The sequence below is a fragment of the Gallus gallus genome, chromosome Z (assembly GCF_016699485.2).
Source record: "Gallus gallus isolate bGalGal1 chromosome Z, bGalGal1.mat.broiler.GRCg7b, whole genome shotgun sequence".
NCBI classification, from domain to species: domain Eukaryota; kingdom Metazoa; phylum Chordata; class Aves; order Galliformes; family Phasianidae; genus Gallus; species Gallus gallus.
This window is the reverse complement of record NC_052572.1, coordinates 37,729,368-37,754,637: the sequence shown is the minus strand read 5'-3', so window position 1 is coordinate 37,754,637 and position 25,270 is coordinate 37,729,368. Positions and strand designations below refer to the sequence as shown.

General features: G+C 38.8%; 1 protein-coding gene across 4 annotated transcripts in view; it reads right to left on the bottom strand.

The window, feature by feature from the left end:
- PCSK5 (proprotein convertase subtilisin/kexin type 5) overlaps positions 1-25,270 on the bottom strand; it is a 262,061-nt gene that overhangs the window by 187,317 nt on the left and 49,474 nt on the right. For all 4 annotated transcript variants that reach the window (XM_015280354.4, XM_424841.8, XM_040655981.2 and 1 more), the window contains exon 4: positions 1,259-1,402. In XM_015280354.4, coding sequence (XP_015135840.2) covers positions 1,259-1,402 — 144 coding nt within the window. The remainder of the gene's footprint in view (positions 1-1,258; positions 1,403-25,270) is intronic.

Below are 25,270 nucleotides of genomic sequence, written 5' to 3'. Positions count from 1 at the left end.
ATTGTAGCTCTTGATGGATTGTTAAAGATGTTATTGTCACGTTTATCTCTTCAAGGTTTTGTCAAGATGGAAAAAAAGGGTTGGGTTGGAAGGAACCTTAAAGATCATCTTGTTCCAACCCCCTGCCATAGGCAGGTCTGCCACACACCAGATCAGGGCCCCATCCAACCTGGCCCTGAAAATCTCCAGGGACAGGACATCCAGAGCTTCTCTGCACAGCCTTTGCCAGTGCCTTAACCACCCTACTTGCTTTGAAATAGTCATCTTCAATAGCTATACTTAAACCAACGAAATTTTCTTTTTCTTATTCTGTGTGAATGTACTATTCATATACTTCTTTTGAGAGAAATAATAAGGTTGCTAAGATCAAGTGCTTTCAGGTAATGCCTATTTCTGAAACTCAGGAAAGATCATTCCAGCAAAGCATGGCCATGACAGAGTGGGCAGCTTTAAACTCTGAAGTTAACAAAAGAAGTCACCTGCTGGAGAAGCAGCTTCTCCTAACATTATGCAAGCCTTCTAAAGTATACTAAAGTAATCATTAAGTATGATGAACCATAACCAAACAGAAATCTTCTACACTGACATGAAATATCTGACATAGTTTAAAAAAAAAGAATAAAAAAGAAAAGCACACAGATCTCCAGATCTTCTCCTACAGCAAAACTGGGAGGGTGCTCACTGAAATTTAGAAGGATTTACTATAAAGACTCCAAAATTATTCTGCACCTGTTTTTAATTGAGTGAGTCATATCCTTTTCCTTTAGTATTATTTCTAGCAGTAAGATAAATAGCTTTAAAAATAAATACATGGTAGGATTCACCTAACACTGCAGCCTTTGAAAGAGCTACTGTCTTGCTAGCTAAATGAATTGGTCAAGAACGGAATTCAGCTGCTCATGTTAACTGGAAAGCAGCGTATTCCATTCCTAAGTTTTGAGAGTTGTAAGATATCTGATAAAATAATTACAGAAAAGAGAAAAAATCATCTGATTATTAACTCCAATCCTTCAGAAGTGTAGCACTAAGCTACAAGGTGCATTCAGATAGTAAAGACATTCAGACTTAATATACTTTTAAACTAAAAGAATACAAATTACCAAAATTCATCTTTTGTCCTCCCATTGATGTTATCATTTGAGGAAACCCTCTTATAGGACTTTTTCCTTTCTCCCTTCCTCCCTCCACCTTTCTGGGAATTTAACCAAATTCACTGCAAGTTAATAATAAAGCAGCAAATTGAACTGCAGATACTCACATAATTTTGCATCAGGTCTGGATGGTTTCTTTCAATGCCATCATCCAAGATAGTCACCACAACATTCTTTCCAGTGTAACCTCTCTTCCAAGCACCTACTATATTCATATCTGATTGGCAATGGTGAGTGTTATCACTGCAGTGCTGGGGAGAGAAGAAGAGATAAAAATGTTGGTTGCTGCAGATTAGTGAGCAGTGTGAGGTTGAGATATTATCCCACTTACATTAACGTTACCATTTAAATTAGCTCAAGCATATGACTTGAATAGCAACTCTGCAAGATGAATACCTTTATTTATAAAGAAACAAATAATTACAAAATTAGTGCCAAATTTTATGGAAAAAAAATAAGCCTGTTTCAGACTATTCTTCATGTTAAGCAACAGCAAAAGGAAACACCTAGCCACACTGGACCACAAAGATTTATGTGTAAAATAAAGCAACTATCCTCATCTGTTAAGCATGTTCATTTGAAATGGACATTTGAATTATTTGAATTTTTTTTCAGAGAAACAAACCATATGCAGATAAAAGGAGACAAAAGCCTGTATAGCAATGGCCATGGAAACAAAACCTGCTTTCTGTGCTGTATAATTTCTTGACAGAATGTCTGGAACGCAATCCAGATTCAACTCTATCTACAAAAGAAGTCTTTTGGCAGGTTTTGTGCAGTATCAGCAGGAGATGAGCAGCAGTTAGGAACCTGTCATTAAACTCTGAAAAACTTGCAGCTGAAAGTGTATGAAGAATTGCAGATAGTACAACTGAGAACAGCCTGGAATACAGCATTCAGTGCACTAAGTCTGGTATAGTAGACAAAGGAAGTTTACTATAATTAAAACTAAAAGCCTCTTTCTCAACACGAATGCATCCTGTTCATGTGGCTTGCCATGACAGTAAGATACAATCCACGGGCGTCTGCCTGCCTCAGGGGCGGCTCCAACCCACAAGCAGAGCTGTCCCCAGGGATGCAGGTTCAACAGCCCGTCATTGGTACTGCCTTCCTCCAGCCCCTCTAAGGTCAGCCAGAGCTTCAGGCACGTAAGAGGAGAAAAGCAAATGGTGGGATGAAGGAGAAACAAATGAAAATAGAGACCAATCTTGGAACCTGTAGCAAGTGTCCACATGAGCACACCTCGTCACTCGCTTCCTGCCCCATGGCCCTGCACCCTCATCTGGCATTCCTCATGTCACAAGCAGTATAAAAACATTCAGAGAGATGCACTTCACCTTGACTTGGTCCAACTCATTCCTCCAGAGCATGAGTGCACTGAAGGCTAATGTGCAAACAGACACCCGGTTTCTATCATGTTCTCCTCATCCTCCTCCTTTTTCTCCTATTCATCAACCCTCCTGCACTTTCAGACACAAACCCGTGGATTTAAAAGTGGCCATTTGCAGTTACTAAAGCAAAACTACATTATTAGATACTATGATACATAGCATACAGGCTCCCTTGATGTCTCTCCTTTGTGCCTGCAATTATCCACCTGCCAGCCTGTCTGCCTACCTATTCACATGCGAAGGCACTTGAAGGCTCTCAGGACCCAGTTCCTAGGAATCTACAGATCTGGCTTAAAGCTTTCATTCTGTGTATTGCTTGGAAACATTCATACCGCTGTATTTATGAAATTAACTACAGTCTAAACTTGCCATCTGTACGGTACACAACAGACTTCCTAATATACAAATAGCAGGATTAAAAGTATGTGATGTTTCCAGAGCTTTTGTGTATTTCAAAGGCATTAATGAACTAAGCACTGGAAAATGCCTACAAAAGAAACAAGTATCATTGTTCACATTTTATTGGTGTGAAGACAAAGAGACAAAAAGTGGAAGCACGTGCCCCCAGCCACAGGGTAAACCCACAAGAGTGGTAACATACAATCAAGATTTCCAGCCCTGACCTCTTAAAATTAACTGGGCCATTACCCTGCCCCTCCATCCCCTTCTCTGAAATGCTGAGCAATCCTCTGGCTGTTTTGCTGCATATCTTGTTCTCTCTTCGTGGGGGATGAGCTCGCTGGTTTGCTTCCCACCTAGTCAAACCACACAGGCCGAGCCAAAGCACTGTTAATACCTTTCAAGCTCTCTGGCTCTCCTTCAGAAGATAACTGCCTCTTCCCTTAATGATGCTGGCACAACCAGCTACCCCCACTTACCTCATCCGAACTGCTGCTTTGTGACTGTGGTAAAAAGGGACTGATTAATCAGCTGTTTTCCTATAGTTACGTGGACAAATACAAGGGACATTAGTTGCTTTACCATGTGCTATGTTAGTTCATGCAAGAGATGTGCCAGATCAAATTGACATTCAGATTACCTTACTCAGCTTCAAGACCGGACACAAGGCTAGTAAAAACAACATCTTTCTGCATAAAAGAAGTTCCAAGGGTAAAGCATGGGTAACAGCATGCCCATTTACAACGTTGGATTACAGAATATATAACATATGGATAGAGAGTGCAAAGGAAGTGAAGATGCATCCAAACAGGAGCAGTTCAATAGCAGGTGGTGGGTTCAGTCCTTACAGTTATATCACTTATATATAACGGTGATATATTACTTATCCTCAAGTCTTGTTAAAAATAGCATCTACTCCTTACTATTCTTTGCCCTCTCACCTCCTTTTTATCTATGCCCTTCTCTCTCTATTTGTATTCTTCTCTTCCAGTACTATATTTTACCAATGAAATTCCAGTTTTGTTTGATTCAACATCTGATCTCAGCTTTCTAAATTTTAACTACAAATTATATGTTCCCTCTGGATTAGGCATACTTCTCTCAAAGATTTGTCTTTTATCAGAAATGTTTTAAATATTAGCGACAGATTGCTCTTCACACACTATGTAATACAGCACATGTCACTGTTCTATATTCAATAGCATATAACATGCCATCTATTGCTCGGTTTCCTTGCATTCTTCCCTGTCACTTTAAATTCCTCTTACCTTTAAAAACATTTCTTATAAGGAATTTTCCACTGCTGGGTTCCATTCTGTTATTTTTTCTTTAACCACATGTTGCTTCTTTACTACTCATCCAAATTACATTATCAGCTGCATAGCAGAGAAATGTTTTCAAATGAATTTGGAAGCACTGTTTCAGTTTTCAGTGTTAGCCAAATGAAAAAAAAACAAAACAAATAAAAATTATGTGTGTCACAGTGATTGGATTTTACATCAGTGGGCAAATTTTCAATGAATTTTTCCAGTCCTTTCTTTTTAGAATTAAAAACATACCCTCTCACATTAATGTACAAAAGCTGTGGGTTTGCAAGATTTCTAGTAGGCTAATCTTTGAACCATTGTTTTTGAGTTTAAAAAAGAATAACATGCACTATATTCAGAACATGGAATTATGGAATAAAATAGTTTATGGAATTCTTCCCCAATTCCAGCACATCAAGTAATTTAGAAATTTCCCATTGGTATCATGCTGCAGTAAGCTAGCATCATTTCAGCATACACTGGTTTCACCTATGACGAAGAGGTTACCATCAAAATGAATAAACAACCTCTCACCCAGCTACTATTAGTAATTGGACTGAGATTTTTGAAAGGAACTCAGATTATGGTGTTTTTCTTTGGACTTTTTAATTGGAAAATGTTAATGATACCCTATTATTTAATAGAAACAGTCTACAGGGTTGAAAGACAGTAGAGGGACACACAGAAAGGAAAAGGGCTATAGTAGGGAAAATGTGCGATACAGAACCTTTCTCACATTTGAAATTCAATTATTACGAGTGAAAAAAGACAAAAGAATAAGGCATCTTTGGACAGACAATTTGGAAGCCTGACTCTGCAATTAACAAGCAGACACAACATTAGAAATGTTTTCTGTTTTGCATGGTGCTTTCAATGTCAGACATATGTCTCAAATCTCTTAACTATACTGTGAAATTTGCTCTAAAAAGTAGCTTATAGTCATTACAATTTTAATGTTTGCTGCTTGCTGCACTAATTTTGGTAGGCTTGGTGATCAACCAGAGATCAGTAGCAAAACTAAATGGGAAAGTGAGAAATCAAGAATCATATATATGGCCAAAACCTTTCAGAATTTCAGAACTTAAAATCAAATTAAAATAACAATGACTATGAAATTCTAGTCTCTCTTTTGCCAAGCCTGTTAGTGTAAAAAAACAGTAGAAATAAACATTTAATCCTGTGACATTGTTTCTCAGAAATGATCCTCTGTAAGTCTTCATAAGGAATCCTGCACTTGTTTTCTAGAGTTTTGGAGTTACTATGACTTCTCTGACAAGATCTTATCAATGTATGAAGGAGTACAGAAAAACAAAAAATGATAACTAGAATGAGATAATTTTAACAAACAATCTTGTGGTAGCAGATCTTGAATCTAATTTAGTGATACGTTATACATGTTTCTGTTCTTGGGAAAGCCCTTGCATACTAGTTGGCAGAAAGAGACTAGAAAAGATGGACCATTTCAGTATTTAAAACATAAATAAGTGAAATAATAGGATAAGAATAGTAAACATTAATAGTGAAGAAATAAGTAAAATAATAAGATTTTCTTTTTTTGTTTCACCTTTAAATGATTTCTCAGTACAGCTGCACACAGTATTTTAAAGATCTAGCAGGAGCAGGCAGATAATAAAAGATCTGTTTCATCCCAAGCACAAGATTTTTTTTTTCCATTAAATAATAACTGTCTTCTGAAGTCATGCCTTACTGAATTGTTGCTTTTTTTTTCTATATCTGTCTCTGTATCAACAAAAATATTCCAAGAGTGTACCACATTAAATATTTAACACCAACTTTATCACTAGTGCAACTTTAGAGGGCTTAGTTCATTTACTTCAGCAAGGAATTTGGTTCTTAAGCTTTACTGATTCCTCAAGTTAACAAACAAAAGTACAATCAGAGACCAGTATGAACAATTGCAAGCATACATTATTTTTTGCCTGTTTATGCACTGAAGGAGAACAAGAAATCAATACAGAAGAGTCTATTGTATTCACAGGATTAACCAATGGCAATGGTCAGACAAGAATCATTTACAATGCTATATTTATGGATTTTTTTTCAATGAAAAATATGATGCTCATAACTCTTATTCTTTGTTTGTGATTACATCACTATTCTTTCCAAAAATAGAATGATTCATAATGCATTAAATTTGTGTTCAAGACAACTCCACTACTTATCCATCAGGGCACTTTTTGAAGTGTCTGGTTTCTTCTGTAACCCATGTGCTGGCTCAAACACAAGTTAATTCAGGAAAGCCCTGCATGTTCATATTCCATAGGCTGACAGATTGGTGACAGCTTTCAGGAGTGGGAAACTTCTCCCGTTTCTATCCTTGCAGATGGCAGAATTTCTGTCCCCACTGCAAATTCTGTGGCCTGCAGAGGCACAGCAACAGTGTGCCTCTTTGTTCCACATGGGTCACAAGTTGTCACTGCACTAAGATGCCTGACTAGTCCTATTTTGTTCCCAGGAGGAGAAAAAGGGAGAAACTCCTTCAAGGTAAACACACAGATGTAACTAAAACTGCCCTCAGGTCATTGTACATGTCCGGCCATCTCCACTAAACAAATATGAAAACAGGCCTCCATAGAAATGGCATAAAGGTCCACCACATCTTCCACCAACGAGTAAAGCCACATATGCATACAGAAAGAAAAGATGCATACAGAAAGAAAAGAAAGGCTTTTTTTTTTTTTTAAATGTAATCTGTGAATTCAGACAGTTGGAACATGTCCATTTTACCTTGGATACACCAATAATCTATATGAATGGCATATCACAGACCCGGTGCACCTGATGTATCTCTGAAACAGTGCTCATATGTTGTGAGATCTGTGTCAACATATGGAGATTCCTGCCTGGGAAGTGTTGGAAAAGATACAGGAACCTGATGCAAAACATCTCTGGGAGTCAGCAAAGGACAGACAAAAGAGGAGAGAAATAATTTCCACAGCCTGTGGTTCCTGTTAATGCAGGAAGAGAAGCAGCATTCATGGAAATACCTCCCTCTATACAGCAGTACTCTTTCAAGATGCCTGTATGATGCCTGGTACAACTCCTGCTACTCCTGCTGCTGCTACTGATAGCACTTGCAATAATACTAGTACATAAGTAGCTGACTTAGTAACAAAAGATCAGAAAGTGAACCAAAAGTTAAGGTGCTTTTACCTGCCTAAAATCCTATCTGAAAAAAAGAAAAATAAATAAATAAATAAATAAATAAATAAAGCATTAAAAAAAGAAAAAAAGAAAAAGAAACCAAAGACAATAACAACAACAAAAGAGAGAATGACAATTCTTTTATTAATTGGTGAGAATATATTAAAAGTACAGCTGCTCCCTTGCCCCAGCTGTGCAGCATCAACCCAGGGGATCCGGTTTTCATGAAGGATGAATAATTCCTCAGAGAGACAATTCTTTCCATCCTGCCATTTTTTGTGGCCTTTGCCTCATATTTTTATTTGACCTCCTCAAAGTCCCAAAAAAGAAAGGAAAATAGGGCAGTTTTACAGAAAGTCCCAAGATGCCTTTTTTTGTTGTATGTTTTTTTGTTTTTTTTTTAATGCATCAGTTCATGGAGTCCATATGACCACATATCTCTTTGAAACTCTGAGTGCTCATGCCTTTTTAAGAGTATTTTTTATTCCTCTTGGTCATAAAAGATTTTGAAAATGTGAACACTGCAGTCTCAGATCACAAAAGCCATTTTTTATTTCCTAAGCTCTTCATTTTATATGCAAATTCAAGACTATACTCTGGACATGACTTATGAGCTTTCAGTGCTACAGACTGGTAATTACTCCTTAACTCCCTAGCTTCCTTTACAATCTGAGAGGTCTCAATCAGAGCTGTAGACTGCGCTTATCACCACAGTGATATAAACTGAAAATGTTTAAACAGTGACATGAATCAGTGTATCAGCATCCAGGTTAAAGTCTGGTTTTGGATTTCTGAGTTTTCTTGCTGTTATGCGCTACAGCCAGCCTAGAACCTGTCTCATTTCCAGATTTGTGAATACAGAATGGGCTAGAAAAAAGCCTGTCAGGCAACAGAATTGTAAAAATTGTTGTATTTCTTAGACATGCTGTTTATTCAGTGTATGTACTGCAAGAATTTGACAAGTGGTAAAACAGCAGCATTGTAACATGCAAGAAGTAAAGGAATGCTAACTACAGACAAAAAAAAAGGAGCTTCTAGCTGTCTTCCAAAGATGTTTTCTAGTTTTACTATTATCTGCTTTCAGTGACTAGTTTACAACTTTTCATAAAAAGAAATACGTGTTCTCAATCTTTCGAAGCACAGGAGTAAAAACTAACCCAAAGATAGCTTGAAGTCACCTAGTAGATCAAGCTCCACTCTTTAGTAAGTAAGTAAGGCTTGGTGTTTTGGTTATTTCTAACCATGGTAAGGCTTGCTTTAAAATACTTTTTTCATAACTTTCTAGGGATTCTCTCTAAGCTACGAAAGACACATTCTTCACAACTTCCTTTTTAAACCATTTACAAGTCAAAGACTACTACTCTTGTGTCATGTTGTTAAGAAGCATGGGAGAGGGAGACGGTTTTATTTAGACTTTGTGTGAACATATGCGACAGAACCAAACTCACCACACAGAGAGAAGACTCTGAGCAGATGGCTCCAATTAATCATTAACCTTCCCACAGACTGATGAAAGTGGGAGGAGCCTGCAGCTTATACAAACCCACTTTGTTCCCCTTCCTCTACCTTTTTATTCTACGGCAATAAGAGGAAACAGTTCAAGAACGATCTGCTGTTATACAACTGTTGGAGTAAGGAGGACTGATTGAGAAGGACCTAGAAAAGTTAGTTTTTCTAAGAATGCTTTGAACTTGTATGGATGAGAGGACTTGTGAGGAAACAGATGAAGAGATGTTGGCTCTGAATGTTCAGACACAACTCTGTAAGGACTGTTGTGCTACTGTAGTCCCTTTTTCTCTATTTTACATTGTGGTCAGATCTCTTTGATCCATGAGGCAATAGCCTGGTGACATGTGGTGTTAATGGTAGCAGGATGTCATGTGGGAGAAGGAGGGAGAGAGGGACAATGACAGGGAGGGATATGAGACAACAGGACTCATTCAGGAGTCTGAGGAAAGACGCATGTTTCCTCTTTTTCCTCATGGGATAAAAGAGGGTAGCAGAAGTGAGGCATGTGTAACTCAGAATACGGTGACGGTCTCACATAAGTAACAGAACAGCACTTTTTCCTCTTCCTCCTGTGGTTATATGGAGTTCTTGGGGCTGGAGCTGTTTCACAGTGCCTTTGCTTCAGCAATAAACATCTATGCTACTTGATACCTTACAAGCCTTTTCCCTAAGAGCCATAAAGAGCCATCAGCTTATTGTACCCTGGGTCCCATTATTTGCTTGGGTTGGTATGTCAGAGGAGATTGTAACTTGTCAGAGGACAAACTTTAAGCCTAGGAAACTGTTCTCCTGAGACTGAAGTATAAAAAACACTCCATACACTTCTTAGATAGCCTTATAGAAATATTTAATCTAATACTAAAATGCATGCTGTGAAAATTCATTAACAGTACAGGATAAGACTAAGATGAATGGCTGCTATTTTAGTTTGCCTATAGGGAAGCAAGTACCCTAGGCACCAATGGACTGTTCATCATCTCAATGCACTTTGGTTGATGAATGCAAGGCCCACTATGTATTATAAGAGAAACCTGGGAAGATAAGGCCAAACCACTAGAGGGAGTGGCTAGTTATATTTTGCAGATGAGATCATCTGGCAGAAATGTGAGAATTAGCCCTGAGAAATCCAGGGAGGCCCGGGAAGAACTATTCAAGAAACAAAAGTTTTCTATAAACTAAAAAGTACCACAAAGTTACTCTTTCTACTGTCTCAGAAAATTTATATCTGCTGATTAAATGTTAAAGTTCTTCTGAAATGCTGAAGGAACAGATGACAGTGCTGTGAATAAAATACTGTGCAAAGTATACAGAGAATGTAAAATTGCTGTGAAAATTGCAAAAAGTATTAAAAGAAATGTCAGCAATGTCAGGATTCCAATTGTATCAGAAAATATAAATATTGCAGAAAGGTTCTGGAGAAGTGTAATATATTAGCGAACTCTGATTTCATGGAGAATTGGGCACAGACCAATTGTCTAGACCAATATTACTTTCCAGTAATAAGATTGTAAGCATCCTTAAGAGTTGCCGCTAAATTAAACCCCCATCTTTACTAGTAAAGCCCGATAAAAATAGAATTGAGAACATAGTTTTGAACTCATACTGGAGGAATCACAGAATCACAGAATGGCTTGGGTTGAAAGGGGCCTTAAAGATTGCCTAGTTCCAACTCCCCTGCCATGGGCAGGGCTGCCACCCACTACATCAGGCAGCCCAGTGCCCCATCCAATCTGACACTGAACACTTCCAGGGATGGGGCATCCACAGTTTCTCTGGGCAACCTCGGTCAGTGCCTCACCACTCTCTAACTAAATAATTTCCCCAAATCATCTAACTTAAATCTCCCTTCTCTTAGTTTAAAGCCACTCTCCCTTGTCCTATCACTACTAGACCACAAAAAAATGTTGGTCTCTCTCTTAAGTTCCCCTCAAGTACTGGAAGGCCACAATGGTTTCATACGTGAACAGATCACTCAATCCCACTGTCTATGTCATTGATAAAGATGTTGAAGAGCACCAGTCCCATGACTAACCCCTATGGGACACAACTCATCACTGGCCTCTGCCTGGACGTAATGCCATTGATCACAACCTTCTGGCTGTGGCCTTCCACCCAATGTATCCATTGAATAGTCCACCTTTTACATCCATACTTCTCCAATTTAGAGATAAGGATGTGGTGCAGGATCATGCCAAAGGCCTCGCACAAGTGCAGGTAGACTACATCAGTTGCACTTTGTCCAGCAGTGCCATCACTCCATCATAGAAGGCCACCACCAGACTGGTCAGGCACAATCTGCCTTTGGTGAAGTTGTTCTGGCTGCCTCAGATCACCTCCTTATCTCACATGTGCCTTAGCGTGTCTTCTAGGGCAGTCTGCCCCATGATCTTCCCAGGTAGAGAGGTGAGGCTCACCGGTCTGTAGTTTCCTGGGTCTTCCTTTCTTCCTTTCTTGAAAATGGGAGTGATGTTTCCGTTTTTCCAGTCACTGGGGACTTTACCTGATAGCCATGTATTTTCAAATACGAAGGAGAGCAGCTCAGCAGCCACAACAGCCAGTTCCTTCAGGGCCCTGGGATGCATGTCATTGGGCCCCATGGACTTGTATACATTCAGTCTCGTTGGGTAGGCTCAGAGTTGCTCTTCTCTTACAATGCGAGGGATTTTGCTCCTCCAGCCCTCACCCTGAGGTTCAGGGATGAGAGAGGAATGGAAAGCCTGACTGCCAGGGAAGACTGAAGCAAACAGGCAAGGACTGAGAAACACACAACCTTAGTATGAGTGTTTTTTGTGTATATGAAAGACTAGAAAATGAAAGTGATGTAACTGTAAATGGGAGGAAAATCACCATCTTTACTGTCAGGTTTATACTGAATCTTGTGTAAGCCATGTTTCAGCTTTAAAGTGCAGCACCTGTCAATGATAACTGCCTTACCTCTTGCACATACTTAAAAAAAAACAACAACAAAAACAATCAGAAAATTTGCAGATGACACATCCAGAGAAAGCACTCAAGAAAACTGTGGTAAGGGCGTTGTAAGAATGGAAGATGATAAGCAACAATAACTAATACTAAAAGTTTTGTGATTATTGACAGTTCTTCTGCATCCTCCATTTTTCCTAGTACTGTAGCTATGAAACACTTTGGGGCTCCTCTTCTCTACATTTTTCATTCTTTCTTGCCATTCCTATTGTTTCTATTAAACTCTTCTGTTATTCCTGTCGGCTGATCTTCTGAATCTCAGCCTTAAATGTATCTTCCTTTCATTATTGTTTCATTTCTCCCACTGGCTCTGCTGTATAACTAAAAATACTATTTTGACATGAATGGGTGCCAAAAATACTTCACAAGGCTTAAAGGGTCTTTTAAGTAAAACCGGGAATTCTCATGGAAAAAAATAATATACCTCCAATAGAACAATCCATTGTTTTTTTTTTTAAACTGTCATGTTCTATCATGTTAATGCACGAGGTAGTTAAAAAAATACTTTTAATTACTTAAAAATGTAACTGAGGTCTTTGGATCCAGTAGAGAAATAGTACAAATCTGTAAGCGTTTAATACCACAGCCACTCATAAGGAAGTTCGCAGAGGGCTTGATACGTCTGTCTGTACTTTGAAGCCTTTATGACGAATTAACAGATATCGTTAACTCATTTTGTTTAAGAAATCATTAGCAACCATGTGCAATCATTAAGAGGCTACCAGCTTTCTCGTAGTATGGGAAAGCTGAAGTTACATTCTCCTCCAGCATGCTCTCAAATACGATGACACAAACAAATGGAGTGGGAAATAATGATAGTGATAGAGACAGTGATCGGGACTACTTGTGCATGTGGAACTATTTAAACAGTGTGCTTGCAGTATAATTTTATAGATATAATATCATAAAATTATTCAGGACTAAGACTGCAAGTCATAAAATGAGAGAAAGTGTCCAGAAACAGAGTAATAGTGAAAAGAATTTAAGGCGTAAAGTAGAAAGTCACCTGTAAATTCAAAATGTTCTATAAAACCATGTAAGCAGTGGGTCAGGAAAAAAAAGTGGGTTAAGATACTTCTTAAAATGACAGTAAGGAGACTTTCTGGATTGATGTGCATACAACTAGTAGTGAAGTTTCAAAAAGGATGCTCTTGGAAAAAGAACAGTGAGTCCTTGCCACTTGTTTTCAGAACCAAGAGCTGGAAAAACAATTTACAGTGATTCTTAACAAGCTCAAGGTATTTATTTTATCTGAGTGTGAAGACATGACTCAAATACAGCATGCAAGTAACTTAACAAAGGAATTTTTGGAGGTGGAATATTCTTTAAACTGTTAGGGAGAATGGCCTAACAAAAGTACAAAGCAAGATAAATATGCAACTACATGGCATAAATTAATTTAATAGTTAATCATTAAAACAATGCTCTTATTGATGGGACACTTGTACAGACATGATCTTTTATCTGATATGCGTATGTCTTACAGAAAGCTTACTGCACCTTAGTTAGAAATTCTGGGCTTGAGAATGTAGATTGCAGTGATTGTTGGTCAAACTAAACGAACATGACAATTCTCTCTCAAATCTGTGAAACGAATGGACCGAAGTTCAGATCCTGATGCAGGCTGCTATGAGACTAAAGCAGCAGTGTGTTAGAACTCCACAGAACTCCGAGTACAAAGTAGAGTCTGGAAGAAATGAACCTTTTCCTGCCATAAAACTGCCCTCAAATGCTCGCAAAGACAATCTTGGTTTCTGACGTTAGGTGCTGCTTTAAATACATGCATATCCTGTGCAACTCTAAGTACTTTCAGAAATATTAACTAATGTGAATAGAATGATCTTTGATATTTGATTAAACATACAAAACAATACTGTCAAAGGAGAATTAATGTGACACATTCTATTGAGATGATTATTCTCTTTTTTTTTTTTTTTTTCCCATTTAGCTTTTGTGAGTAGGTGACAAATACTTGGTAAAAAAAAATTGCAATGCTTCTGGAGAAAATTCTAGAAATTTTAATCCAATGGCATCTCTGCATAGATACTGACAGTTCTAAGGAAGAAAAATGTCCATGTATGTGACTGCTCTGTTATTTACATGAAAGACAAAGACCTTTCCAGGCAAAAGGTTTCTAAACAAGGCAGGACGAAAGTTCGTAATCACAATGTAATAGAAGGTATATTTCAGCACAAAGTTTTGGGCAGCAGGAAATTAATGAATGTTGTTCTAGGGGACAACTAAAGGTGGTAACAACAGACAAGGAGAAGTCTGAAGTACTTAACAATTTTTTTGCCACAGGCTTCTTTGATGACTGCTCATCACACAGCCCTCAAACATTTGATTTGGAAGGAAGGGACTGGGGAAGCAATGTCCCTCTCACTGTAAGTGAAGATCGGGTTCCTGGCCACCTGAGGAACCTGAACATCCACAAGTCTGTGGGTCCCGATGAGATGCATCCCAGAATCCTGAAGGAATTGGCTGATGTAGTTGCCAAGCCACAATATCAAATGATATTTGAAAAGTAGTGCCAATCAGATGAAGGCCCTGGTGACTGGAAGAAAGGAAACATCACATCCATTTTTATGAAGCGTTCAGAGGTGGGTCACAAAAATGATCCAAGGTTGGAACACTTATCCTATGAGGACAGGCTGAAAGAGCTGGGGCTGTTCAGCCTGAAGAAGAGAAGGCTCTGGGGAGACCTGATAGTGAGCTACCAGAAGGAAGGGAACAGACTCTTTAGCGGGGTTTGTGGTGACAGGACAAGGAGAAATGGTTTCAAGAAAAGAGGCTAGATTTAGGTTGTATTTAAAGAAAAAGTCTTTTGCAGTGGAAGCGGAAAGGCACTGGAACAGGTTGCCCAGAGATGTGGTGGATGCCCCATCCCTGGAGACTTTCAAAGCCAGACTGGACAAGGCTCTGGGCAATTTGATCTAGCTCTGGATGCCCCTGTTCATTGCAGGGGAGTTGGACTATGTGACTTTTAAAGGACTGTTCCAACTCCAAAGATTCTATAATTCTGTGATTTTATCATAATTCTGGAGTGGGAGCAGGTAGAAACTGCAGGAGACTACTTTAAAAGCAGGGAAACCATACCACAATTGTAAATATATCTAATAGTGAAATCAAAACCAAGCATGTCATGATTATCAGGAAGGTTGAAGGCATCTAATCTCCAACTGATGTTAGAAATGATACTCTTGCTCCCTTAATTTATTTCATCTCTTCTATGTTGCTTCCCCTGGTTGTGCTCAGTTAGTCATATGAGATGATGGAAGGGAAGGGGACAGGACTGGTGGTAAAGAGAATGCAGACAGTAGGCTGTGAGATAATGAGTCTCTAGGATGTCTTTGGCGTATTGGAAAATTTCCTCATTAAAAGATGTCACTGAGTAAGTTTTCTGAGGCATGGAGCACTGTGGGGTACAAGAATTCAGGGTGTTCTTCTAGAATCACATTTTCTGTAGGCATACTGATTCCTTTGCAAATTGTAAGAGCTGTTGGACTTTTTAAGTTGGCTGTATTAATTCCTCTGTCTATATTTCAATTCACATACATGGGGCTTTAGTTAATCAAGAATAGATGGATTTCAGTGTTGCAGTAGCTGGAATCGTATAAAGCCCCTGAAAAGCAGGGCAGTTCATTCAAACACTATTTCTGAATTTTTACACTGGCTTACTTGAGCCCAGACCAGAAGGAAAGGGTCTTAGAAGGAAACTGACTTAGAAGGAAAAAGGTCTTCTAATTCAGTATTAAATGTGGAGGAGCTCATGGGAGTTGAACAAAAAAGAAGTTATTCAATCTCTTCATAAATTCAGAAACTCTTTTTCTTTGCTTAATATTATCTTTATTTTTTTTTTCTAAATGGGTTTTCTGGCTTCCAAATATAATCTTGTAGCCATGAATTAATATTATAAAACAGCATCTTCCAAGCAGTAGTTTACCATTCATTAATACACTGTCTTGTCCTAAAGACACACAAGAGGAAAACCTCAATGCATATTTAATGTGTAGTTTCTTATGTATATTTGTCTCTCCCTAGGCCTCCATGCTTATGCTTTTTGAGCTTAAAGTAGCTTGGAATTGCGTTCAAAACTGAAAATAACCTTGTTCTTTTAGAAATTCACATAAAAATAGATAAAGACAGAGCAATTACATGTTCAAATGGCATGCTAGTTTATGGATTAGTGGATTCTAATGGAAGAGAAAGGGCAAGACAAAAGTAGCATCAGAAGTGTAAAAGATTCACATTTGAATTTCTTGGGCCTGGGCTCTTCCCTCCCGCACATTTCCTTCCTCTCTCTGACCACCGGGCATTTCTGGTTTTTGCTAGAAATAAACTTATTTTGAAACAGCTAGTGTTTAAGTTTCCACAGAATTTATAACCTCTGTAGCAAAAGAGCAAGCATAGATACTGCCCACATTGCTCCTCCCCTCAGTATTGGTATATCTTTCAAAAAGCACAACCTGTTTCAGGAGACCTTGAATTTTGTGCTGACAGACTCCTCTGTATTTTGAGACTCAGCTCAAAGTGATCACTTTGTTTAGGTTAAATTTCACCAGATCTGTATTTAAGACAGCAAGGACCTTTCCCACGTGTATGTGGAAACACTTGGTGGACTTCTTTCCCACATGACATGGATAGAGTTTGCTATACTTTTACTCTCCTATGCTACTCTTCAAGGAGCTGGAGCAGCAGCAGCTGGAACTCATAGCACAGATTTTATGGCATTAGAAGTACCATAAACAACTCCAAAGCTCTACTGAACGTTCTCTCCCCACTAATTTTTTTTTTATTTTTTTAAACATGGCCTAAGGGAGCCACAGGGTCAGCAAGAATTGTGATCCTGGCACACTTGTAACCTTAGCTACAGAGCTTGCTCGTGAGATACGAGGGAATAGAGCATTCCTGCACAGATATAGGAATAAGGAAAGCTAGAGTTTTGATACCTCAATTCTCATGATAGCCTGAGTCACATGTCATTTGTCATCAGTAAAAGAAAAAGATAATTTTTAAAAATGGTATGATACCTAACATCTTAGATCTAAATTGTGCTTCTCTCGTCTCTCTTTTGCAAAGACCACTTTGTAGATCAGGCTTGCTTGGGTAGAAAATACTCAGGAAATTGCTGAATAGAAGCAAAATGCTGATTGAGCAGTAATATAACTACTCTTCGTATCAGAAATTTATACTTACAGGTAATGAGTTTGTTTCTAATGAGGGGGAACTGAGAATGACACATCAGTTCATTCTTTATCCATTGGACCACAATGAAGACAAATTTCAGAACTGATTCTTTTGTACACCCTGTGCAATTCTGGTCACTTTTGAGTTCCTTATTTGAATTGCATTCTTTATTTGAAAAAAAAAACCCACAATATTAGTACATCAATAGATATCAAAGGGAAATGGCTTTAAGCTCAGGGAGGGCAGATTTAGGTTAGATATGAGAAAAAAGTCTTTTACAGTGAGAGTAGTGAGGCACTGAAACAGGCTGTCCAGTGATGTGGTTGATGCCCCGCCTCTGGAGACTTTCAAGGCAAGGCTGGATCAGGCCCTGAGCAACCTGATATAGCTGTGAATGTCCCTGTTCATTTCAGCGGAATTGGACCAGAGAGCCCTCAGAGGTCCCTTTCTACTCTAAGGATTCTATGATTCTATATTTATTAATCCCTTCTGTGGTGCATTCACAATTTGAGTAAGTAAATCGTAGTCAAAATAGATATGTTGTTTGAAGAAAATAACTATTTTTTAAACTAATTAAATTACCCCTTTCTTCATTTAGTGATTTTAACTACTTAAAGTATTGCACAACAGAAATTGTTGTTCCTTCTGTTTTGATATTGATTATTTGATTTTGATTAAACAAAAATTTGAAAAGTGGATAGATACCCATTCTTGGAACAAATCTTCCTCCTTTGAAAGATGCACACACACAAAAAAGTATCCTTCCAGGTAAATATGTATCTACATATTTACAGGAATGTTTTTCTTGTTTAAGTGTTCCCAGAGATAAAACCTAAAATACACTAAATTGTAGCCCAGTATAAAACATTTTGTAGTTAATGTCAGCAATTTTCTGTCTAATTATATTCCACATCATTTATTGTTAGCTGTTTATTTTGAACTGAAGCTAAAGAGAGATATTTCTTATAGCTCATTAGAAATTCAGCATAGATTTTGTGGTACTTTAATTTCCTCACTAATTGCAGAAACTAGCCAGTAAAAGGCAGTTGAGAAAATTGCAACTTTATACAGATACGGTATTTCACAGAACAAGATGGCACAGAAGAGTACCTGCAGTTTCTTAATGTGGCTTAGCTCTTACTATGAAAAAAATCCCATTTAATTTTTTTTTTTTTTAAGTTAAAAAATAGAGGATACTCTCCCTCTGAAGATTGGTAGAGAAACATGAGCTAATGCTGTATGATTTATTACCAAACCTTTGACACCCAGAGAAGCTCTCTCAAACAAGCATGGAAATGATTTCACTGTTGCTGCTTTGTGGTTCAGTGAAAATGCTGGTGCAATCTGTGAACACTGCTGGCTTCCATTTTGTGCTTTCTGTTCACTTCCAGGGATGCTGACCTGGAAACCATAAAGGAATGTCCCACAGAAATACATCAAGTAGCCTATCTGGACTTAAGTTCTTAAGTATTTGTTAATCTTGCTGAAGGAGTTGCACTAATAGTCCCTTTTCAGTAGATAAGGTTAAAACTACTTATTTTGTCTTTTTTATTACCTAAAGTATGTTGCTGTTTTCTAGTCTTGAATGAATTCAGGGCAAATTGTGCATTTCATGACCTTATGTTACTAGTTACTACCTTGTCCACAGAGAACAAGAGGTACGTTTCCCAGATACAGTTTTGCAAAGTGATGTTTTGACAGGCAGTTTGATCCTTCCTAGTGGTACTTCCACAGAAGTCACAGATTGTCTTCTTGCTGAAAAACTAAGGGCTCAATCTTCTTGTGCAAGAAAAACCACAAATGCAAAAAGCGTATGCAAAAACCAATCCAAGTTTCAAAATATGCAAAACACTTAGAAACATGTCATGCCACCTCAGGAAGAACAATGATTTGGCTTCATCTGTGCAGACAGAGAGAAAGAAAAATTTGTTGGAGAACAATAAGAAGACATTGAGGCTTTTCTTTAGCTGCTAATGTCTGGCATAGGTGGGCTTGAAATAAACTGCTAGGCACTAGTAAAGATGATAAATATTAATTTGTAGCAGGTGAAAATCTGTCCCAGATTCTGTTTTCCTTGTGCTTGGGCTTGCACTTGGACGCAGAAGGACCTCTTATCTCCTCCTCAGCCTCCCTCACCCCATCCCATCAGGCGTCTCTTCACTCCTTCTTTTGTCCTCCTCTGTTTCCTTCCACAGTCACAGTCACCTTAGCTGACATCGTTAACAGCCAGACCAGGGTTCGAAAATCCTTTCCTCAGCTCTGCCATTCACATTTGGAGTTGCAAGGGAGGCACAAGACAACTCCACACAGACCTCAGCAGCAGCACAGGGGAAACAATTGGCTTGTATAACTTTTCACCTCCACCGTATTTCAGGGCTGTAGAAGCCTAGGAGGTTCACATTACTCACTGCTGATAAAGTCTTATTTGCCATATTGCAGCTGCCTTTGAGTGTAAAATATACAGCACGAGAGCAGGAGTGTTCCTCTCTGTGAATGCTAGTACAGCTCACCTAGGGGCTCACAAATAAACTATCTATCTGCTGCTGTACAGCACACTAGAGAAGAAGATGCTTCACCAAAGCTCAAAGCAATGCTCACATCAGAGTTCTAGTAGAAAGCAAAAAGTAAGCAACATTTCCTGAGTTTTGGTTTCATCATCAGAGCTGAAGACAGCCAGCCCTACATGCAACTACTCCACCTACTTCAGAGCTCCTCAGACTGTACAGTCTGCTCTCAGCTGTGGTGTAAATAACATTGCATCTGTCTGTACCAGAAATCTAATTGGACAATTATGAGGGTTCCAAAAGTAATACCTCCTATTTTACTGTGTTGCCCCACAACGTCGGAGACAGATGTTGGTGATATTGCAGTAGAGGCTGAACCTTCCCAACAATATTCAGTTATGTTTTGTTGCCGTGTGACAGATGGCAGCAGAGGGGCGTCTGACATGGCAGTGTGTGTGAAGCAAAGGGGTGTGACTGAATTCCACCTCCATGAGGAAAAAATGGCATCCACTGACATTCATCAACACTTGCTGTACATTTCTGGAGACAAAACAGTAGGTGTGAGCACAGTGAGGCAGTGAGCGGTGCGTTTCATCAGTGACAACAGTTACATGAAACACAAGCCATGTTCTGGACAGCCAAGCACAGCTGTCATGTCACAAAATGAAGAGAGTCTTGATCAGCTGATCCATGTGATGCAGCAGATTATGATGAGGGAACTGTGTATGGAGCTGAATATTGGCTTCATTGTGTTGGAAACTATGTCAGCAATGTTGAATATCACAAAGTTTGCAGCAGGTGGGCCCTGCAGGACATGTTCTGTTCTCTGGCTCACACAGGAGCAGAGTGAACACCATATGCAAGTTTGTCAGGAACTACTGAACCAGTATGAGGCTGAAAGTGACAGTTTCTTGGATTGCATCATTGCTGGTGACCAGACATGCTGTCATCACTATGAGCCAGAGTCAAAACGGCAGTCCATGGAGTGGTGACATGTTAATGCTCCATCAAAGAGAATGTTCAATGTGGTTCTTGGCAAGTAAAGTGATGCACTGTCTTTTGAGATAAGAAAGAGGTGATCATTGTGGATTGATGGGAACCTGGACTAACTATGAATTCTAACTGCTACATAGTGATGTGGACTAAGCTGAAGACTCAGACTTCCAGAGAAAAAGACAGCTTTTCACTTGGAACATGGTAACACCAGGCCCCATACCAGTTTGAAGACCATGGAGCACATTGCCAATCTTCACTGGACTGTCCTACCACACCCACTGTACACTCCAGATTTGGCACCTTCTGATTTCCATCTGTTCATGCCAATGAAAGATGGACAGCTTGGGCAACACTTTCAAGCAACAATGTCATCATAGTAGGTGAGAAACAATGGGTAACCTCTACCGGCAAGGTTTTTTCTACGTGTGGCATTCAGGTTCTTCTGGCAAAAATGCATAGCCAATGGTGGTGACTATGTTAAAAAACAGCGCTGCTGAAAATTTCCTCTATCAAATAGTGTTATTGTGCTCTCTTTATCTGCTGTAGTTTCTACAGAAAGAGATAGGAGGCATTACTTTCAGAATAACCAATGTATGAGAGGATAACTGATAAATAGTGGCTGGTAAATAAAACTCAGTAATTCAATGTGCTGATCAACACCCAGTTCTAGCTTGATGCTCCCTTTATAAATTTATTTTGGTGCTAGACAAGCAGCCACATGACCGTATGCTGTTTCATTTTATTTGCCAACTATTTCATTCACAGTAAAATTTGGGCATCTGCTTTTCAATTCAGTTTTGAAAACTGGCAATACAAGTTGAGACAGTGATCTGAGGTATCCAGCAGAGCTTCACCAAGGGCAGACTATGCCTGAACAGCCTGGTTGTGGCCTTCTATGATGGAGTGATGTCAATTTTGGACAAAGGAAGGGCAACATCTAACTGTACTTGTGGGACCTTTGACATAGTCCCATACTACATCCTGATGTCTAAGTTGGAGAAATATGGTTTCTAAAGGTGGACTATTCTGTGGATAAAGACTTGGTTGGAAGATTAGAACCAGAAGGTTGTGGTCAATGGCTCTATGCGTAGGTGGAGGCCAGTGACTTGTGGGGCCCCCCAGAGGTCCGTCTTGGGACCAGCATTCTTTAACATCTTTATCATGACATGGACGAGGAGATCCCATGAACACTCAGCTAGTTTGTGAATGACACCAAGCTAAGTGATGCAGCTGATAAGACAGAATTAATGAATGCCAGTGAAAGGAATCTGAACAAGTTCAGAAGGTGGGCCCATGTGAATCTAATGAGGTTTAACAAGGCCAAGTGCAAGATGTTGCACTTGGGTCAGGACAATCCCAGACATATGTACAGACTGGGAGAACTCATTGTAAGTAGCCCTTCCAAGAAGGACTTGGGGATACTGGTAGATGAAAAACTTAACATGAGCCAGCAGTGTGCACTTGTGGCCTGGAAGGCCAACAGTGTCCTGGGCTGCAGGAAAAGCGGGGTGGCAGTAGGGAGATGGAGGTGATTGTCCCCCTCTACTCTGCTCTCATGAGATCCCATCTGGAGTGCTGTGTCCAGTTCTGGGGCCCCCAGCACAAGAGAGATGTGCTGCTGTTGGACTCAATTCAAAGGGAGGCCACAAAGATTATCAGAACTGGAGCACCTGTCCTATGATGAAAGGTGGAGGTAGATGGGTTTGATCAGCTTGGAGAAGAGAATGCTCCAGGGAGACCTCATTGCAGCCTTTTAGCACTTAGCAGAAGCTTATAAACAGGAGGGATGCTGATTTTTTGAACAATCTAATAGTGATAGGAGAACAATTTTTAACTAAAAGGGGAAAGATTTAAATTAGATAAAAGGAAGACATTTTTTTTTCTCAGAGGGTGGTGAGGCAGAGGCATGGGTTGCCCAGAGAAGTTGTAGATTCCCCGTCCCTGGAAGTGTTCAAGACCAAGTCCCTGGGGAACCTGATGTGGTGGCTGATTAGTGGTTAGCAGCCCTACCCATGGCAGAAGGGTTGGAACTAGAAGATCTTTAATGTCCTTTCCAACCCAAGCCATTCTATGATTCTATGATTCTATAATTCTATGATTCTATGATTTCTGTTTACAGATTTCTTTTAAGAGTATTTTTTTCAGAGATTTTGAAAGGTAATTTGATTTTTTTTCAGCAACGAAAGTGCAGTATATTTTCCTAACGTTTTTCTTCTTATAAAAAAAGGCCTTGTAAATTATAATGTGTGGTAGTCATTTTCCACTGTCTTGTTACCTCACTGAGGAAAAACAAGATTATAGAGATGTACAATGTAGCTTTACAAAAGTTCCTCTTGTGGGTTTCAAACAAATGGTTGTGAACTTGTCTGCTTTTAGCACTCCTCCAAATGCACTTTGTGTTCCACCTACTCTGTCAAAGCATAGTTTATGACTAGAAAGAAGGAACAATGAGGAATAAATGGAAAGAGAAAACAACAGTACAGGAAAAGAAATGTTCAAAAAAAAAAAAAAATAGAGGAAGCATTTAGTTTGGAGAAAATAATAGCATAATTGGGAAGGCAAGTCACCACCTATGTGGACCTAAGATACATGCAAAGCAAAATGGAAGTTTTACTCCAATAATGCTTTGAATTATGCTTAATTTTAGTTTGGAATGTGTTTAGCAAGGACAATAAAAATGTGTTTTATTTAGTTTATATTACCTAATAAGTGGAATCCTTCTTCTTCCATTCCAATAAGCTTACAAATGCCTTGCTCATTTTCTATCTGAAAAGCCAAGAGGTGTGTTTGCATGTTCCGCTTGTTTCTGTGGCTTACAGCCTTAAGATTCACTGCTTTATAAATTTTCATGCTGATCCTCAAGTATGGATTTCAGAGACTCTCTCTAGCTTCTTCTCTGAGCAGAACACCATTTTTAAAGTTATATTATTTAATTCTGTGGGTAGCTCAGTTATTTTATGCTGAAGTTTCTCAGAGGAATACAATCTCACTCTAGTGATACACATTGCAATGGACAAATTGCAAATTGCAGTTTTGCCATGCTTCTCTCTGACAGTGCCATGCCTTCTCCAGCTGCAGGGAGTCACCTCTGGATACCCATTTCCTCTTCTCTCATGCAGTAGCATCAAGCATAAGAAAACATTTGGCTGATACACTTTAACTATCATATTTATTCTTATATGCTTTACAGAAAAGTTCCTCTCCCTCCAGCCTCACAACTCAAAACACTGTACTTCTCTTCCAGTAAATTCTTAGTTCTACAATAATATCTTCTTATATATTCAATTCCTGTCTAGCAGTAACTAGGCCATGCAGAACAGGATGAGCCTAATAAGTGGAAACTTTTTCTCCAAATTCCAGAATCCTGTCAGCAATAGCAATTATTATTAACAATAGAATGGATGATAACAGTACTGAAGAGGATTAAACTCGATCCATATTGAAAAAGACTTTTTCCTGAACTGACTGTGAAGACATAGTCTTTGTAGTCTAATTATGGAGTGTTAAAAAATAAACAATGGTTAAATTAATTTATTCTAGTTATGCTCTATTTTACAAAACTATGCAATGAGAGGCTGCATAACAGCAGAGCTAGACTGCAGCTGCAGAAGGTAGCACTTGTGTGCCTATTGTTCCAGCTTTTCCTGACAGTAACCAAGGTATTCTGAAGTAGTAGGAAAGTAGAATCAGCAAAGAGAGTACTGTCACTGAAATCTACTAGATTTCTTTAAAAGTGAGTCATAGTAGTTGTATTCACCTCATCTTCCTACATATTTGCAATTTTTTTACAGTCACCTTCTGTATTTATTATGACCACTTTTTTCCATGCAAGCAAGAGAAGGAAACTCATTAAACCAACCATCAGGAATAGTGAAATCAGTTAGGCACAAAGTCCCCCTTTAGTCATTCCAAGCACATGGTTTGTTGTTACTACAAGTTAAGTAAAATGGTTTCAGATAGCAGTAGGATTTTAGGGTTGACTTCGACCTCCTTCAGTTACACAAGCAGATTGTATATTGTTCATCCTGTTATTGACAAACAAGCTATTTTGTCAACACCAATAGAAGAGAAGAAATTTAACTGAAGGAACGTAGTAACAGATAAGTAGCTGAGCTCTGAGTGTGGCATGCAGGACTTAGCTTTCTCCTGACTCAATATTTGGAAAGGGATTTTAACTAGGAACCTTCCTTCCTTTTGATTTTATTTCTTTGGTATCATTCTAAGCAAGTTGGACCAAGTCTGTAGGTCATTTTCAAACAGTAGTTGTACAGTGACTGTCACATGAAGTTTTGTGTGTTACTTGATCTATGAAAAAATTCTATTTTACCTTTAACACAGATACCTAAATATCAGAGGTCATGATCAAGTAGATATTTTTTCCCCAGCTTTCACTGCTCTGAGTAAGGAAAGACAAAATATGTTTCCCTTGACTTAAGTGTTAGAAAGCAATGAAAGAAGTTATTTCTCAGTAGCTAATCCTATAGCAAAGAAAAAGTTCATGCATACTTCTTTAGCTGATGAGTGGCTCTGGATATTCTGTCTGCTTTGGGATCTTCTGAACTGTAAGGCACTAAATATCTACGTTTCTAATTTCTCTACACTTTCTAGGAATGTTTCTAGACTAAATTGAGAAAAATAGAGCCATAAAAAAAGACCTTTTAATTTGTTTATGGAAAAGT